The 17,788-nt window shown below is 41.8% G+C and overlaps 1 protein-coding gene across 2 annotated transcripts; it reads left to right on the forward strand.

Moving 5' to 3' along the window:
• The first annotated feature begins 1,991 nt into the window (after positions 1-1,991).
• LOC120920155 (lecithin retinol acyltransferase-like) lies at positions 1,992-17,450 on the forward strand. Of its 2 annotated transcripts, none has more exons than XM_040332086.1 (2): positions 1,992-2,762; positions 8,062-10,649. In XM_040332086.1, the coding sequence occupies exons 1-2, from the start codon at positions 2,229-2,231 to the stop codon at positions 8,092-8,094; spliced, it is 567 nt and encodes a 188-aa protein (XP_040188020.1). In that variant the 5' UTR covers positions 1,992-2,228; the 3' UTR covers positions 8,095-10,649. The 2 variants fall into 2 exon arrangements, with proteins under 2 accessions (XP_040188020.1, XP_040188011.1); XM_040332077.1 differs by lacking the exon at positions 8,062-10,649 and adding an exon at positions 17,130-17,450 and having other exon boundaries at positions 2,021-2,762.
• Positions 17,451-17,788: the final 338 nt, after the last annotated feature.

Below are 17,788 nucleotides of genomic sequence, written 5' to 3' on the forward strand. Positions count from 1 at the left end.
TAGCCGCCCCCTACCATTAATACCATCGTATTACCATTTTATTATGCTACCAATAGGTGAGAGTGATTGGGACTTCTCTTGCTCCCCCTCTTTCTTCTATACATTATATATGTTTTATATTTCTCTTATTACCATTATATCAATTTGGTATTTTCTTTCCACCATAGATATCCCCATACTGCAAATCTGCTACTGACGAGTGGTACAAACCACGAAACGCGCAGAGCTTCTTTACAATGATATGTCACAGTACAGGCCTATTATCTACATTGTCAATTTTTTCAATGGACCAACCACTATTGTTATTATTTTATTTATTTACCATCATTACAGTTTCGGCTTTCAGACGCTTGGTTTATTATCATGCTTTGTCATTATGAGATAGATTGATGATACAACTATGTATTGTCTAGATTTTAATTAGTGCAACCTATGATTATCATATATTACCATGTATGCTAAATTTAAACTATTAGGTATTACTTTGCATTGTTTAGACTCTAGCTATTAAATTTCATTATTATTTTATCTACTTATCCCATAATTGGTGTTTGTCATGCCCTCTTTGTAATTAATAAACATGTCTACCTCAGTTGGTTTATTGAGTTCAGCAGTGTGCTTCATCTTAAAGTCCCAAACATTTAGTCTTCCTTTTTCGATTTACAGCTACAGCCGTTCACGGGATCTTACCGACTTGCCGCAGTATAATGACGAGGGCTGGTCGGCAAGTGGCTAGGGCAGGGATCCTCAAACTACGGCCCTGTTGAGGAACTACACATCCTATGAGGCATTGTAAATCACTGACATTCACAGACATGACTAGGCATGATGGGAATTGTAGTTCCTGAACAACTGGAGGGCCGTAGTTTGAAGACCCCTGCTCTAGGGCCTGTACTTAAAAAAAAAATGTAAAAAGTAATTTTCTAGCAGAAAAAAAAAGGTTTTCACATATATACAAAAAGTGCCAGTAAAAACCTGGGCCCAGACTCAGGTAGGGGCGCGCACTGATACGGCGGCGCAGCGTATCGTTTTTACGCTACGCCTCCGTAAATTACTGGAGCTACGCTGCATTCACGAAGCATTTGCTCCGTAATTTGCGGCGGCGTTTCGTAAAAGGGGCGCGCGTAATTTAAATGATCCCGTAGGGGGTGTGGATCATTTAAATTAGGCGCGTTCCCGCGCCGAACGTACTGCGCATGCTCCGTCGGGAAAATTTCCCGATGTGCATTGCGGTAAATGACGTCGCAAGGACGTCATTGGCTTCGACGTGAACATAAATGGCGTCCAGCGCCGTTCACAAACGAGTTACGCAAACGACGCAAATTTTGAAAATCGCGACGCGGGAACGACGTCCATACTTACCATTGGCTGCGCCTCCTAATAGCAGGAGCAGCCCTACGGCGAAAACGACGTACGCAAACGACGTAAAAAACGAGCGCCGGCCGCGCGTACGTTTGTGAATCGGCGTAAGTATGCAATTTACATACTCTACACTGACAACTACGGGTGCGCCACCTAGCGGCCAGCGTCAGAATGCACCCTAAGATATGACGGCATAAGAGACTTATGCCAGTTGTATCTTAGGCTACAGTCGGCGTATCTAGCTTTCTGAATACAGAAAGTAGATACGCCGGCGCTACTTAGCAATTACGCTGCGTATCTATGGATACGCAGGCGTAATTGCTTTCTGAATCTACCCCTCGTCTTCAAGTGGTTAATTCTCCTTTACATTGTATGTACTGTTAAACATTCCCGACAGTCAGCTGCATCTTCTGAAACATGAGAATTGCCTGAAAAAGTCAAATATAAAATGGATTGCAATTTACTCATCTGCGGTGCCTATGTGTTAATAGAAGATGAAAAGTAAAAAGCAAGTGGAAAGAAGTAGTAGGCCCTCCAGGTTTGTTTCTGTGAAGCTCTGAGAAGCCTCATTCATGAATCACCCAGTTATATAGTGTGGAAAATCTCTGCTCTGTAATAGGGAGCGCCTGTTCTATGCACACATTGCAATTTAAAGCTTCGGGGAGAAGTGCTACTGCGGGCTCTGTGTTTATGTCTGCAGGCTTTATTCCAGTGATACATAAACAAATCACTCCAGCCACTGCCAAATTCCCTCTAGCCAATCGTAACCAGTGATGTCATTCTATAACACCCAAACCTTATAAATATTCTCCAAACCAAGAACCTCACTCAGCACTAATTCTAGTCTCAGCAGACAGACAACAAAGATGAAGAACTCCCTGGCGGATTGGTTGATCTTTTTCCTGGATAAGATATCAGTGGTGGCCAGCTTCAAACTCTTTAGCATGCCAGATGAAAGTGAGGGAGATCACCATTATCAGGACATTTCCTATTTTAGGCGGGGAGATTTGTTAGAAGTTCCCAGGACGCTGTTTGTACACTTTGGGATTTATTTGGGGAATAACAAGGTTGCCCATCTGATGCCAGATATCCTTACCACCCTGACAGATGACAAGTGTCTGATTGACAAAGTGGTGACTAACAAAAGGCTGATCCTGGGGGTCCTGGCTAAGGTGGCCAGTATCAGGGTGGACACTGTGCAGGACTTTGCCTATGGTGGAACCATAATAGTTAATCACATGGACAGCAGCTTCAAGACAAAACCCCTCTGTAACGAGGAAGTGGCCCAAAGGGCTGAAAAGTTACTGGGGGCCACGCCATACAGCCTGCTGTGGGATAACTGCGAGCACTTTGTGACCTATTGCAGATATGGCTTTCCTGTGAGCTTTCAGACCGATAAGGTAAACGACATTGGTGTGCATCACTTCTTCTTTTTTTGTTTGTTTGTTTTTTTCCAAACAAGCTTTATTAAGAGAAAATTAAGTGGTACAAAGGTCTGTTAACCACTTGCTTACTGGGCACATATACCCCCCTCCTGCCCAGGTGAAATTTAAGCTTTCGGCACTGCGCCGCTTTAACTGACATTTGCGCGGTCGTGCGACGTGGCTCCCAAACAAAATCAACGTCCTTTTTTCCCCACAAATAGAGCTTTATTTTGGTGGTATTTGATCACCTCTGCGGTTTTTATTTTTTGCTCTATAAACAAAAAAATAGCGACAATTTAAAAAAATATATATATATATTTTTTACTTGTTGCTATAATAAATATCCCAATTTTTTTTAAAAAAAACTATTTTTTTTCTCAGTTAAGGCCGATACGTATTTTTCGACGTATTTTTGTAAAAAAAAAAAAAAAAAAAACGCAATAAGCGACTGGTTTGCACAAAAGTTATAGCACCTACAAAATTGGGAATAGATTTATGTTTTTTTTACTTGTAATGGCGGCGATTTGCGATTTTTTTTGTCAGGGCTGCGATATTGCGGCGGACGTATCGGACACTTTTGACACAATTTTGGGACCATTCACATTTATACAGCGATCAGTGCTATAAAAATGCACTAATTACTGTATAAATGTGACTGGCAGTGAAGGGGTTAACACTAGGGGGTGAGGAAGGGGTTAAATGTATTCCCTCATTGTGTTCTTACTGTGTGGGGGGAGGGGACTGACTGGGGGAGGTGACCGATGCTGTGTCCCTATGTAAAGGGACACAGATCGGTCTCCTCTCTCCCTGACAGCACGTGGAGCTCAACGTCCTGCTGTGTAACCGACGATCGCGTGTGTCTGGCGGACATCGCAGCCGCCAGGCACTCGCATCGGCTCCCGAACGATGTACCGGGCACGTTGTTTCCCCGCTGCACGCCCCCAGTGGCGCGCACAGGGAACAACAACGACAGGACGTCCAGGGACGTCCACCCAGCACTTGAGAGCCGCGCTGTGGACGTCTTTCGACCATAGCGCGGATCTCAAGTGGTTAAAGGGGTTGAAAACGTTAATTTTTTATTTTCTAAATAGGTTCCTTTAAGCTCCTATCATCCCGGTGGTGGTGGATTCACAGGACTTTTTTTCAGCAGGAACGTGGGGGAACGCAGTTCCGGCACCTCCAGCTCTGAATGTATGTAATGGCAAGGGGTGCTGGGGTTTACTGCAGGGTCTATTAATGCTGGCTGCTGGGGGATCTATTGTTGCTGGAGGCAATCCATTTATACAGGGGGAGGGTGTATTGTTACTGGGGAGGTTAGTTGACGCTAATAGGGGATCTATTGTTGCTAAGGGGGGGGGGGGCTCTTATGCTACTAGGAGACAATGGTTGCTGGGAGACATCAACTGTTGAGGGAGGGGTCTATTGTTGCTAGCTGTTTAGAGTCTACTGTTGCTGGGGGAGCTCCATTGTTGCTGGCTACAGGGGATCTATTTTACTTCCTATCATTAACAAATTACTTAGCACCGGAAATTGATACTTTGTTCTGTATCCATTACTGAGAGGTGGGTAGGGGGTGGAACCAAGGAATGGTGCTCAGAGGTGGGTAGGGGGTGGAACCAAGGAATGGTGCTTGTAGGTGGGTAGGGAGTGGAACCAAGGAATGGTGCTCAGAGGTAGGTGGGAGTGGAACCAAGGAATGGTGCTCAGAGGTAAGTAGAGGGTTGGAACCAAGGAATGGTGCTCGGAGGTGGGTAGGGGGTGGAACCAAGGAATGGTGCTCAGAGGTGGGTAGGGGGTGGAACCAAGGAATGGTGCTCAGAGGTAAGTAGAGGGTTGGAACCAAGGAATGGTGCTCGGAGGTGGGTAGGGGGTGGAACCAAGGAATGGTGCTCAGAGGTAAGTAGAGGGTTGGAACCAAGGAATGGTGCTCGGGGGTGGGTAGGGGGTGGACACAACAGGTGACTCGGAAGTAGGGAGTTCCTGCACCTATTCTCTGAGAAAAAAAGGCCTGTGGATTCACCTATTTCAACGTTATTTCCACGTCCGATTGCTTAATATTCACCATTTCGTGGACTTTTATCTACATTATTGGGACTTTCCATTTATTCATTTACTTAATTAATTGCTTTATATATACATATTCACATTTTTATATTATTTAGTGCACAATTTATTCAATTAATCATGTATGTTTAATTTGTTTCACTAGATTGTTTAATTTTAGCGCAACCTTCTTTCTTCTTTTTTACATATCCTTTAAATCATTAGATTGATGCTCATTTTGTCAAGGGGAATCGGGTGTTTTTTTTTAAATCGAAGCAGTACTTACCGTTTTAGAGATAGATCTTCTCCGCCGCTTCCGGGTATGGTCTTCAGGACTGGGCGTTCCTATTTGATTGACAGGCTTCTGACGGTTGCATACATCGCGTCACGAGTAGCCGAAAGAAGCCGAACGTCGGTGCGGCTCTATACGGCGCCTGCGCACCGACGTTCGGCTAATTTCGGAAAATCGTGACGCGATGTATGCGATCGTCTGAAGCCTGTCGGAAGCCTGTCAATCAAATAGGAACGTCCAGTCCCGCAGCCCATACCCGGAAGCGGCGGAGAAGATCGCTCTCTAAAACGGTAAGTACTGCTTCGATTTAAAAAAAAACACCTGATTCCCCTTCACAAAACGAGCCTGAATCTAATGTTAAAAATTAACTTTTTGGGTGAACCTCCACTTTAAGCTAGTGCATTGTTGGTTCACTTACCTTTTCCTTCGATTTCCCTTTTGAATGATTTTTTTCTTTGTTTTCTTTGTCTGAATTTCTCACTTCCTGTTTCTCCTCAGTAAGCTGTTCTGGCTGACTAACCCCCAGCCAGAACAGCTCGGATGATGGGGGCAAGCTTACGGAGGAGAAACAGGAAGTGAGAAATTCAGACAAAGAAAAAAACATTTAGAAGGGAAATCGAAGGAAAAGGTAAGTCAACCAATGCACTAGCTTAAAGGAACCTATTTAGAAAATAAAAAACAAACCTTTACAACCTCTTTTAGTTACAGTAGCAGTATTTGCTCTTTCGTTTTTTATGATGTTCTTCTTGCATTGACTTATAGCATGCATGATCTTTTTTTTTTTGTATAATCAAGCTTTATTAAAGTTTGCAAGAAAAAAAGGGAACAAATCCAGTTCAACATATGGCATGAACATAAAATAGGAACTAATCTGTTATAAATATTTATGTCATACAGAAATTATCCACATATTTTTTTCTTCTAGCACATTTATTACCTAAATGCATATTTTTTTTTTTTTTAATGTACTACACACTTAGATTCTGCTTCTGTAGGATAATATTATTTTGAGGTACGGCATACAAATTGAACCTATTTTCCTGGCTGCATACATACTGTTCATACATTTGCATGCATCTACCTTTAAAGGGTAACTCCACCTTAATGGGGAAAAAAATAGTAAATAAAAAAAAATAAAAAAAAATAGATGAGAAAATTGCAACACAAGTCAGATTCTAATTGAAATTTAAAAAAAAAATTGCCTTTCCCTTTCAATCTGCAGAGCTGTCATTTTCTGTAAAATGCAATCTGGCAACCTGGAGGTGTTCTGTACACAGACGGTGTACAGAATGCCCCCACAAATTGTCATTTCCTGCTTGTGTGTTTGGCTTACTTATTTCCCCAGAAGTCTGAACTAAGATACAAGTCATATTTGTGCAATCCCCTGCAACAAAAGGGAAATCACATCTAAAAGAATGCAGACCCTGACACTTTCCTCATTAGAGCCCTGAAAGTGCAGCAGCTGATTGATAATTATACAATTATTCCCATTCTCATCCAAACAGCTATTTTTTCAGATTAACAAAAGATACGAATGATACGAAGCCTGACGGTTTCACTGCCCGATTCCCTACTGCGCATGCGCGAGGATCGCAGCGCCATCACTGGTTTCGCTCTCTCCTGAGAACAGTGTTTCCCAGAAGACACAGGCTGGATTCCCAGCGGAGATCAGACCCGGAAGGGGTGCAAATACCTGTCTCATATCTGCACCCTACTCCTCCCAAATTTTCTTGTGAAAAAAAAGAAAGGTGCCAAATGTGTCACCGGAGGGGGGGGAGGGATTCCTGGCAAGCTTGCCTTGCAAAGCCATGTATACAGACAGCCACTCAAAAGAACAGCTGTTCTTTTGAATGGCAAGAACCAGTGTCTTGTCACATTCGATGCCATCGCCGCCATCTTGCTACACCCCACACTAACCTTGTATGCTACCGCGCATGCGTCAAAGTGTTCTCAAGCATGCACGGTTTTTCACCGCATACAGACGATTGGTTTCTCGGCAAGAAACACTTTTCTCTACGTGATTCTTGTCAAGCCTGCCTTGCATACACACGATCGTGAAAAAAAAAATGCTCGGTGACGTATAACACGCACAACGGCACATTCAGATGGCGCCACCCTTTGAGCTGCTTTTGCTAATTTCGTGTTAGTAAAAGTTTGGTAAGAGACGATTCGCACTTTTCAGTCTTTGTGCTTTACAGTCTGTTACAGCGTGACGAATGTGCTATCTCCATTACGAACGCTAGTTTTACCAGAACGATCGCTCCCATCTCATAATAACTTGCTTCTGAGCATGCGCGTTTTTTTACGTTGTTAAAGCCTACACACGACCGTTTTTCACAACGAAATTTAGAGCATGTTCTAAATTTTTGATGCCCATTTTTCACGTCGAGAAAAATGCTCTGGAGCCTATACACAATCGCTTTTAATGACCATTTAAAAAAAATTGCATTTTTCACGTCATGAAAAACGGTCGTGTGTACGCGGCATCAAGACATAGAAACTTCTTAAGGGTGCCACCACCAGAAAAGTGGCATTAGAACCATTTTGAATTTCCCAGAATGTCTTCTGTACACAGTCGGGAGGGATACTTGAGTAGTACTTTCTTAAAAACAATCTTAATATTTTTCTAAGCAAAAACAGTTATTCATACAGGAAATCATGCTATGAAATCATAGTCTGTACTTTCTTGAAAAAAAGCTGTTTCACTCAGTAGCAGTAAAATGTGTTAAATGGCTATGAGAACAGAACTCTCATTTATGCCAGGTACAAACTGTTAACTCTGTATGTAAAGATGCTGAATAATAACACACCAGTATAATCTACTATAATTCTCAGGGTTTTAGCTATATTTTTCTGCTGACAATGGAATGAGAAACAACAATTCTATGTTTTTACTTTAAATCAAAAAGATTAATATCACATTTGTATATTTTTTCACAGAATCTCCAAATAAAAACAGGTTCCGTATATTAGTATTGAAGTACTGTATATTGTTGTCTGCTGATACTCCTTATGTTATGACACATCTGTCCTATCTTTTTGTCTCCTGTTATCCCCTTATGTTATGACATGTCTCTCCATCTTTTTGTCTCCTGATGCCCCCTTAAGATATGGCACATTTCCCCATTTTCTGTCTTCTGACTTCTACCTTGTGTTGTGACATGTCTCTCCATCTTTTGTCTCCTGATACCCCCTTGTGTTATGATGTGTCTCTCCATCTTTGTCTCTTTATACCCCCTTGTGTTATGACATGTCTCTCCATCCTTGTCTCCTTATACCCCCTTATGTATTGACATGTCTCTCTGTCTTTGTTTCTTGATACCCCCTTGTGTTTTGACATGTCTCCCCATCTTTTTGAATCCTTATACCCCATTGTGTTATGACATGCCTCTCCATCTTTTTTTTTTCTCATTATACCCCCTTAAGGTATGGCACATTTCCCAATTTTCTGTCTTCTGTCTCCTACCTTGTGTTATGACACGTCTCTCCATCTTTGTCTCCTGATACCCCCTTATGTTATGACATGTCTCTCCATCTTTTTGTCTTCTCATACCCCATTGTATTATGAACTGTATCTCTGTCTTTGTCTCTTGATACCCCCTTGTGTTATGAGATGTCTCTCCATCTTTGTCTCCTAATACCCCTTGTGTTATGAGATGTCTCTCCATCTTTGTCTCCTAATACCCCTTGTGTTATGACCTGTCTCTCCATCTTTATCTCCTCATACCTCCTTGTGTTACAACATGTCTCTCCATCTTTGTCTCCTGATACCCCCTTGAGTTATTACATGCATGTCCATCATTGTCTCTTCATACCCCCTTGTGTTATGACTTGTCTCTCCATCTTTGTCTCCTGATACCCCCTTATGTTATGACGTGTCTCTCCATCTTTTTGTCTTCTCATACCCCATTGTGTTATGAACTGTCTCTCCATCTTTGTCTCTTGATACCCCCTTGTGTTATAAGATGTCTCTCCATCTTTGTCTCCTGATACCCCCTTGTGTTATGACATGCCTCTCCAGCTTTGTCTCCTGATACCCCTTTGTGTTATGTTTCTCCATATTTGTGTCTCCTCGTATTACCTTGTGTTATGACATGTCTCTCCGTTTTTTTGTCTCCTAATACCCCCTTGTGTTATGACATATCTCTCCATCTTTTTGTCTCCTCATATCACATTGTGTTATGATCTGTCTCTCCATCTTTGTCTCTTAATACCCCCTTGTGTTATGATCTGTCTCTCCATCTTTGTCTCTTGATACCCCCTTGTGTTAAGACATGTCTCTCCATCTTTGTCTCCTAATACCCCCTTGTGTTAAGACATGTCTCTCCATTTTTTTGTGTCTTCTGATATTCCTTGTGTTATGACACATTTCTCCATCTTTTGTTTCCTGATACCCCCTTGTGTTATGATGTGTCTCTCCATCCTTTTGTCTCCTCATACCACCTTGTGTTATAACATGTCTCTCTATCTTTGTCTCCTCATACCCCCTTGTTTTATGACATGTCTCTCCACCTTTTGTTTCCTAATACCCCCTTGTGTTATGACATGTCTCTCCCCCTTTTGTTTGCTAATACCCCCTTGTGTTATGACATGTCTCTCCACCTTTTGTTTCCTGACAGCCCTTTGTGTTATGACATGTCTCCACGGTCTTATATCTGATGTCTGCCCCCTAATAACAGGAGACACTTCTCCCCCACTCCATTTTTCCATTGTTATTCCCCTGTGTTATACTCTTCTCCAAATTTCTGTCTGTAGACACCTTAGTTGAGTCATGACACATCTCCATTTGTATGTCTCCTGTGGCCACCCTTGTATTATGGCACACCTCTGCAATTTTCTGTTTCCTGTCCCCTCCCTTGTGTTATGGCACGTCTCTCCATCTTTATGTTCCTAGGTAGAAATCACAGGTGCCAAGTGAGGAGTAGACTGCTCTCTAGTTGGCAGACAAACCAGTTCCTGAGGCAGGATTTCCTTTGCTTCCAAAACAGTAAAGCAGAATTCTTATTCTCACTGGGTTTTAATACACACACCCCATTATAAGCTTTCTTCCTTCTCTCACTCTGTTTTGCTCATAAAGCATTACATTTTAATAGTCACTTTCCCAGCTCACCAGCTTTATTTCAGAAACTGAAGCCAATATTTTCCAGCGAAATGTAGTATAGTGATGAAAGTAACCATGACTTACACAGAGGGGTTCATTTATAAAATCTGGAGCAAAGCAATATATGTTGTCATAACAGCCAAAATGTAATTTTATTTTATAACCTGTATTGATGTTCTGCAGATAAAGCAATAAATTGTAGTACTGTTTTTATAGCTGAACTCCAGAAAAAAATAATTTACACGTGCAGTAGGTTCCCCTCCCCACTGCAAGGGTGAACTGCTCAGTTTGCCTAGAAGATGATGGATACAATACCTTATACCTTGCTCCCCTGGAAGCTGGTGCTCTCCTCTACTGTTGGCCTACACACGACCGAGAATCTCGTCGTAAAGGAAAAGTTGTTTTCCTCAACGAGTTTCTTGTCAAGCTTGACGAGATTCTTGTCAAGCTTTCCTTGCATACACACTGTCGAGACAAAATCTCGTCGTTCTCAAACGCGGTGACGTACAACACGTACGACGGCACTATAAAGGGGAAGTTTGATTCCACTGGCGCCACCCTTGGGGCTGCTTTTGCTAATCTCATGTTACTGCGTGTTAAGTAAAAGTTTGGTGAGAGACGATTTGCGCTTTTCAGTCTGTTACAGCATGATGAATGTGCTATCGCCATTACGAACGCTACATTTACCGAAGGTGCCCTCCCGTCTCAGCATACACACGAACGTGTTTCTCGTCGTAAACCAGCTCGACGAGAACCACATCGAAAAAATTGAGACTCCCGACGAGAAAAAGGAGAGCATGTTCTCTTTTTTTTCTAGTCGACATCCACGACAGTTTTCTCGACGAAAAACATACACGACAAACAAGCTCTGCCAGCATTTTTTTGCTGAGGATAACGGTTGTGTGTACGAGGCATAAGCCTTTAGAATACTACAGCACACAGTGGCAGCTAGTTGGTTGTGAAAATGGCAAACAAATCTGTATACATTATGCATTTGTTATATCAATGTTTGTCAAAGTGTGAGACTTGTACCATTGGCAATACATCTGTAGAGGGCACCTGGCAGGGCTCAGCAGTTATGTTAAGGTCTTGTGCACAGACATTAGATAAAGCATTTTGAACCACAAGACAGGATTTAACCTTCAAGGCTGCCCCAAGGGCATTTTAAAGAGACCTGAATGCTTATTAAAGACTGACTCAAAGGTCAGAGTGTATGTATAGTCCATGTCATTTGAGAGAGAGCACAAAAGGCACAGCACAAGATTAAAACTGATAGCAATGTGACTCCATAGATGGGATATTGTCCCCGTTGAAAGTGAAGTATGCATTTTTGTTAAAACACAAGTTGGTTTCAGGAGTGGACAGCTCTCCTACTAAGGCTAGGTATATGTGGGCTGTCAGTGACTATCTAATTCAGGGTTTCATCAACTAGGGTTCCATGGCTTGCTCCAAATATTGCTAGGGGTTCCTTGAGCAATGAGCAATTTCTGCCTTTCAAATAAGTTACCACTGACACCATTGATCTTTTTAGCTATCTGTAAGAAGCATTCTTCTTCTGACTGACCATCACACTTAATGTATCATGAATGTAGATATAGTAATTTTTAGCAGGGTTTTCCTGAGACCGGAAAGTTATTTCAAAGGTTCCTCTGTGTTGAGAAAGGCTAGCCTAGCTACACCTGCCCCTGGCTATGCTTGCAGGTAGCATGGTCACACTGGCTCCAGTTCACACTGTGCCAGGCACACCCAGCATCAGGTGGACCTTTAAAATCTCATATATACCCACCCCTAAAGCTGTGACAAACATTACTGTCCAATTGTACAATCTTCTTTCAATTAACTGACCTCTATTTAGTGTAGCGATTGCTTAAATAATTCATTCAGTGTATATCTAATCAGATAGACCCTTGCACTGCATGGCATGTTTTTTACCCTAATACATTCTGTGCAATGAGGCATACCTCTCAACTTTTTGAGATGGGAATGAGGGACACCTATCAGAAAAAGTATGCAGGCATAGGATGCACCCTTTGCCACGCCCCTTTAAAGGAGAATTGTACAAAAAACAAGATTGGTTAAACCCACACGTGCTTTTTTTTTACCACTACAATTCCTTTATGTTGGCTTTTGGAATTTACAAATGCAGCAATTTCAAAATTGGATGAAAGGTTAAGTGCTAGAAAATACTTTTTGATAGATAAAAAGTGCATTTTATATACATCTATATAGATCAGACCAAAATGAGGGACAAATGAGGAGGAATGAGGGACTGCGGGACATTAGTCCAAATCAGGTACAGTCCGTCAAAATCAGTGACAGTTGGGAGCTATTATTGAGTTACAAAAGGCCCAGCTAACAGTTCCTCTCTGTTAACCTCCCTGGCGGTATGATTCTGTCTGGAATTACGTACCAAAAGCGGTACAATTGTTTTGCAAGGAAATTTGGCGTTTTATACTGTAGGCCTGCAATTCTTAGGAATAACTAATTTAAATCTGACCAAGCAAGAGTCTTGTAGGCATCCCGGGTATGATTTTTTTTAAAAACAAAATTATAAATTATAATAAATAATTATAAATAATTATAACAAATAATAATATAATTATAATAAAACTTATATAATAATGTAATCAACTCAAAATCACTGAAATTTGCTCAGTTGCAGAATTGTCACTGTCATTACTTTAAATTTTTTATGACGAATGTCCCCACAAATCGCTATCGCTCAATTCTGCAAGTGATTATAATTTATTATCGCTGTTTTCTAGCTGGTCTAAAACTATTTTTGACATAAAGGGACACTTTTGGTTGCTATGGACAATCTACAGTTTTCAGTCAGAAAGAACAGTTTTTATTATATAAAACTACATGCAGGACACTGGGCAGACCACTAGGGACAAGGGTGATGTGTATTTTTTACATACAGTACTGTAATCTATAAGATTACAGTATACTGTATGTAATGTGTTTGTTTACTTTTTTGAATTTGGCGCCGTTCTCCGCCCCCGTGCGTCATAACGTCGCAGGGAACGGAGATCGGCGGCACACGGGTACTGTGTGAATCGAGCGAGGACGCCGCTCGCTCACACAACGGGGATGCATCGCAGTATCCAGGGACAAGGTAAGTAACTTTGTCTGTGGATGCTGCGAGGAGGTAAGCCGCGCCTCTGCACGCTCTGCACATCTACCCTGAGCGTGACTCGGGGATACCGATCCTAGCATGGAAAAACCACCCGAGTCACGCTCGGGGATACCGCTAAGGAGGTTAATAAAACTTACCTGGCTTCATGTAACCACTCCAGTGTTGTCTCTGACTCCCTACCGCTCACCTCACTTCCTGCTTTTACAGGAGAAATTGAGGGCAGTGGAATCCTAGGCTCCTGCTCCTGGGGAGCACGAATGTGGTTTACCAGTTTCTGTGTGTCAGGGCTCCACATGAGTGCCACCTTAGCACCTGATTTGCTACAGGAGGCACCCAAAAAAGGGAAGAGCTGACAGCACTGGCAGGGACTACCAGATGAGGTGGTATGTGATCTTTGTGTGCAATATTGTTATTAAGTATATTTTTCTCGTTGGATAGAGTAAGGTAGTGTTATAACCCCTGTCAGTTTTTTTTGCCATCTGTGGTCCCTTTGGGGAAATTCCTAATTATTTCCTTCCCCATAGCTAAAACAGAAAGTGAGAGGAAATCCCTCTAAAGTGAGAACAGAACTAGTGTCCCCGTATGAAGAGTTCCTCTGTTGTTGGGAGAACCCAGAATTTGGGATTTTCTTTCACATTCACTCTCAGTAATAATAATAAACAAGACAAATGGAGAGGATAAATCTTTCTAACAGGGACATGGAAAGCAATAAAAATCTAATCTATATTCGCTATATCCAAGCTGAAAAAAAAACATTTTTACTTATACCTAAAGAAGTGTTCTGCCTGGGGAAAAAAAATACTGTAGCTGCTGACTTTTAATATATGGACACTTACCTGTCCAGAGAGCCTGCAATGTCGGCACCCCAGACGATTTTCAGATCGGCTGTCGGGTGTTGCAGCCGCCATTCCTCGTAAGGGAAACCGGCAGTGAAGCCTTTTCGGTGGAGAAAGGAGGAGGGATGGCTCTGCGGCACTGTCTCCAGGAAGTAGGGAAGGGTACCTGTCAAAAACAGGTACCTGTTCCACCCTTTACCCGAATGGCACCAGAGGGAGGGAGGAAGCAGATAAGTGGAAGTTCCACTTTTGGGTGGAACTCTGCTTTAAAGTGATTGTAAAATGTATAATAATAAAAAAAACATATATTATGTGCTTGTAAAGCGGTCATGAACCTCCTCTTCTTGGACTCCCCACCAGCACCCTTGGCTCCTCTTCTCTGTGTATCCCCATAAGAAGCTGGTTCCTATATAGGGTGCACCTGCCGACTTACTCAGGCCCTGTCCTGCCCCCTGCTCACATGATTTGATTGACTGCAGAATGAGCCAGAGAGAGAATGGGGACAGTGCTGGATCGGGAAAAGACCTGGTTAATTATAAAAGAAGGTAAGGGGGAGATACAAATTCATGAGGAATGCATTTAGGTAAAAAACGCCCTGCCTTTAGAACCAGTTTAAAGGAGTATTAAACCCAAAAGCAAATATATTGTAGCTTATCAATTCTTACAAGTGATGGCTGCATTCATTTTCTTTCACTCGTTTTATTTTTTAGACTTAATTTTATTTTATTTGTTTTGTTTAGGCTTTCTTTCTTTTATTGTCCCCTGGTGATCTAGCCAGCAAGTTTGTTGTTTTGCAACAGAACAAGCTGTCCTGAAAATGTAACAGTTTGAGGGTTGAGACAAACCATTTACCACTGATGGGGGTGCTTGCAGTGATAATTTTTATTTATTTATTTATGTAAAACCTTTATCCTAAAAGGAAACACAAATGCTGTAACTGCTTATAAAGTGTTAGCTGGAGTTTGGCTTCAATTTATTAGTGTATCTAAATCTACTAGCAGGGGCGGACTGACCATTTGGGCACTCAGGCACTGCTCGAGGGCCCCACACCACTAGGGGGCCCCATCAGAGTTGCCAGTCTCAGTAAAACCAGGGACCGTATGTAAAAATCTGCGTTTTTTTAAAAATCCCAAGATTATAACTGCCCCGCCTCTTGTACCTTTTCAGTGTGTGTGTATTCTGTGTGTATGTATACTGTGTGTGTATATTGTGTGTGTGTGTGTGTATACTGTGCATGTATACTGTATGTGTGTATACTGTGTGGCCCCATAATCTATTGCCTGGGGGCCCCATAATCTCCTATTGCCCGGGGACCCCGTAATCTCCTATTGCCCAGGTGCCCTATGAGTTGTCAGTCTGCCCCTGTCTACTAGTACATCTAACAATCCCCTCCCCCAGACTGACAATGCTGGTGTCCTCTGTGCGCTTTTATCCAGAGTGGGGGCACTCTAATACAAGAGGTGAGTTACTGACTAGATTACCAGGTTAAAATAGAGAGAAAAAAGCTAGAAAAAGGAAAAAACAAACGCATCACATTTAATGATTGGTAAGCTGCTTTGTAATACATTTTTGGTTGCCGCTTTAAGCACAGATAGACTGATGTTTCCTTGTTGCCAGATCTCCGGAAGTAATGTACTAAAAGTCCAGTTTCCTTTATTCCTTTGCTATGATATAAATTTCTGCAGCAATAGGAAGGAAGATTTTGAGATCTTAATATCTATTGGGCAATAAGACTATAAAGATGTGCTAAGTCTGACCTTAGGCTGCATTCACACACGATTGCAGATGTAATCGCCGCAATTCTGCCCCGCAATTTAAAATGGCTGCAAAACGGGGGATGTGATTGTGATGGCCATAGGCGTGCGCAGGGGGTGTGCCTGGGCACACCCTAATCACCCCTGGGGCACAGATTACCCCTGATGATACTTCACCAAAGCCCCCCAACAGGGCTCCTAAAAAAAAAAAAATGTGTTGTTTTTATAAAATTGTAAAAAATAATATAACAATAACATTGTAAAAAATAAAAATAAATAAAAATAGGAAAAACTGAAAACACCATCCACTGCCTTCTGTTTTTTACATGTATTTATAAGAGTGTGTGTATGTACTGTATGTGTATATATATATATATATATATATATATATATATATATATATATATATACATACGGTATATACACACACACGTGTGTTTGAGCTTTGGGGTGCACACCCTAATGCAATAGGCTGCGCACACCTATGGTGATGCCCTTCTAATGGCACCCCGATTGCGCCACGATTTTGTCGTGATCGGCGCACAGTAAATCATGCTGCGATCGCAACGTGTGACATGAGCTTTTTCTGGGCGATTCGCACATTGCGTTTACAATGCGATTTACCGCGTGACAATCGCAGCAAGTAATGGAATCGCAAACGCGTCCTGCATTTTGCAGCCATTTGAAATTGCAGGGACGGAATGCAGCCTAAGGCCCTGTACACACGTCCGAGAAACTCGACGGGCAAAACACATCGTTTTGCTCGTCGAGTTCCTTGTGAAGCCGCCGAGGATCTCGGCGAGCCAAGTTTCCTCATTGACTAACGAGGAAATAGAGAACATGTTCTCTATTTGGCTCGACGAGTTCCTCGTCGGTTTCCTCGGCCAAAAGTGTACACACGACTGGGTTTCTCGGCAGAATACGGCTCCGATCGAGTTTCTTGCTGAATTCTGCCAAGAAACTCGGTCATGTGTACGGGGCCTAAAGAAGAATCCTGAAGAATTGTATTCCTTGGTAAGAAGTATTTTCAGTTATAAAACGTGCCATTATTTAAAATGTCCCAAATCCTTGTTTGTGAATAGATTTGATAACTGTGGGAAAATCATTGAAATTGCTACTTCTTTGATGCTACTTGTCTATTTATAATCACTCTAACAAATATTTGCCTTGTTTTCTAGTTTTGTGAGACTGTCAAGAGGATTATCAGAGACCAAAGAAGCGTGTTTCTTTCCGCTGCCTTAGGCCTTGTGCTAATACTGTGTCTGGGAATGGAGCCTTCCACCACCCTGCCCAGTCTCTTCATCACATTCTCTCTGTGGATGGCAAGCTAGTGGCAACAAACATTCCACACCTTGTATATATTGCCTCATGTAATATAGTATATTTATAATAAACAGATAAAATAACAAGGGACGCGAAATGCATGTAATGCCTGTAAAAAAAATTGCATAGATCCATTTTGTACTGTAAAAAATAATAAAACGACCTTGCTTAAATGAGAAAGCCTGATTTTCACTTCAACACCAATAAACCGAAACATTCTTTTTTTGTAGTGACGTCCCTCAAACGCTTATTTTACGAGATTCCGTGTTACCATTTCCAACAATGAGTAGTTTAGATAAACTGTATTGTATGCTTACAAGGATATGAATCATGTCAGACATGTTCTGAGGATGTTTACTTTCTGAGGGTGTAGGATAACAACAGTAAATATCATTTCTACAGACGTCAGCAAGCCCTCTTTTTATTAAACTGTTTCCCTCTAACATAGGAGATGTTAACAAGACGCCGAAAACACAAAGGATTTCTATTCCTTGCATTTAAATCAACTCCTTCA

This window comes from Rana temporaria, chromosome 1, assembly GCF_905171775.1.
Source record: "Rana temporaria chromosome 1, aRanTem1.1, whole genome shotgun sequence".
In the NCBI taxonomy this organism is placed as follows: Eukaryota; Metazoa; Chordata; class Amphibia; order Anura; family Ranidae; genus Rana; species Rana temporaria.

Bases quoted from the DNA above. Each gene is read 5' to 3' on its own strand.
- LOC120920155 (XM_040332077.1), top strand. From the start codon at position 2,229: ATGAAGAACTCCCTGGCGGATTGGTTGATCTTTTTCCTGGATAAGATA. The intron at 2,763-17,129 runs GTAAACGACATT...CTTGTTTTCTAG, and splicing joins TGAGCTTTCAGACCGATAAG to TTTTGTGAGACTGTCAAGAG.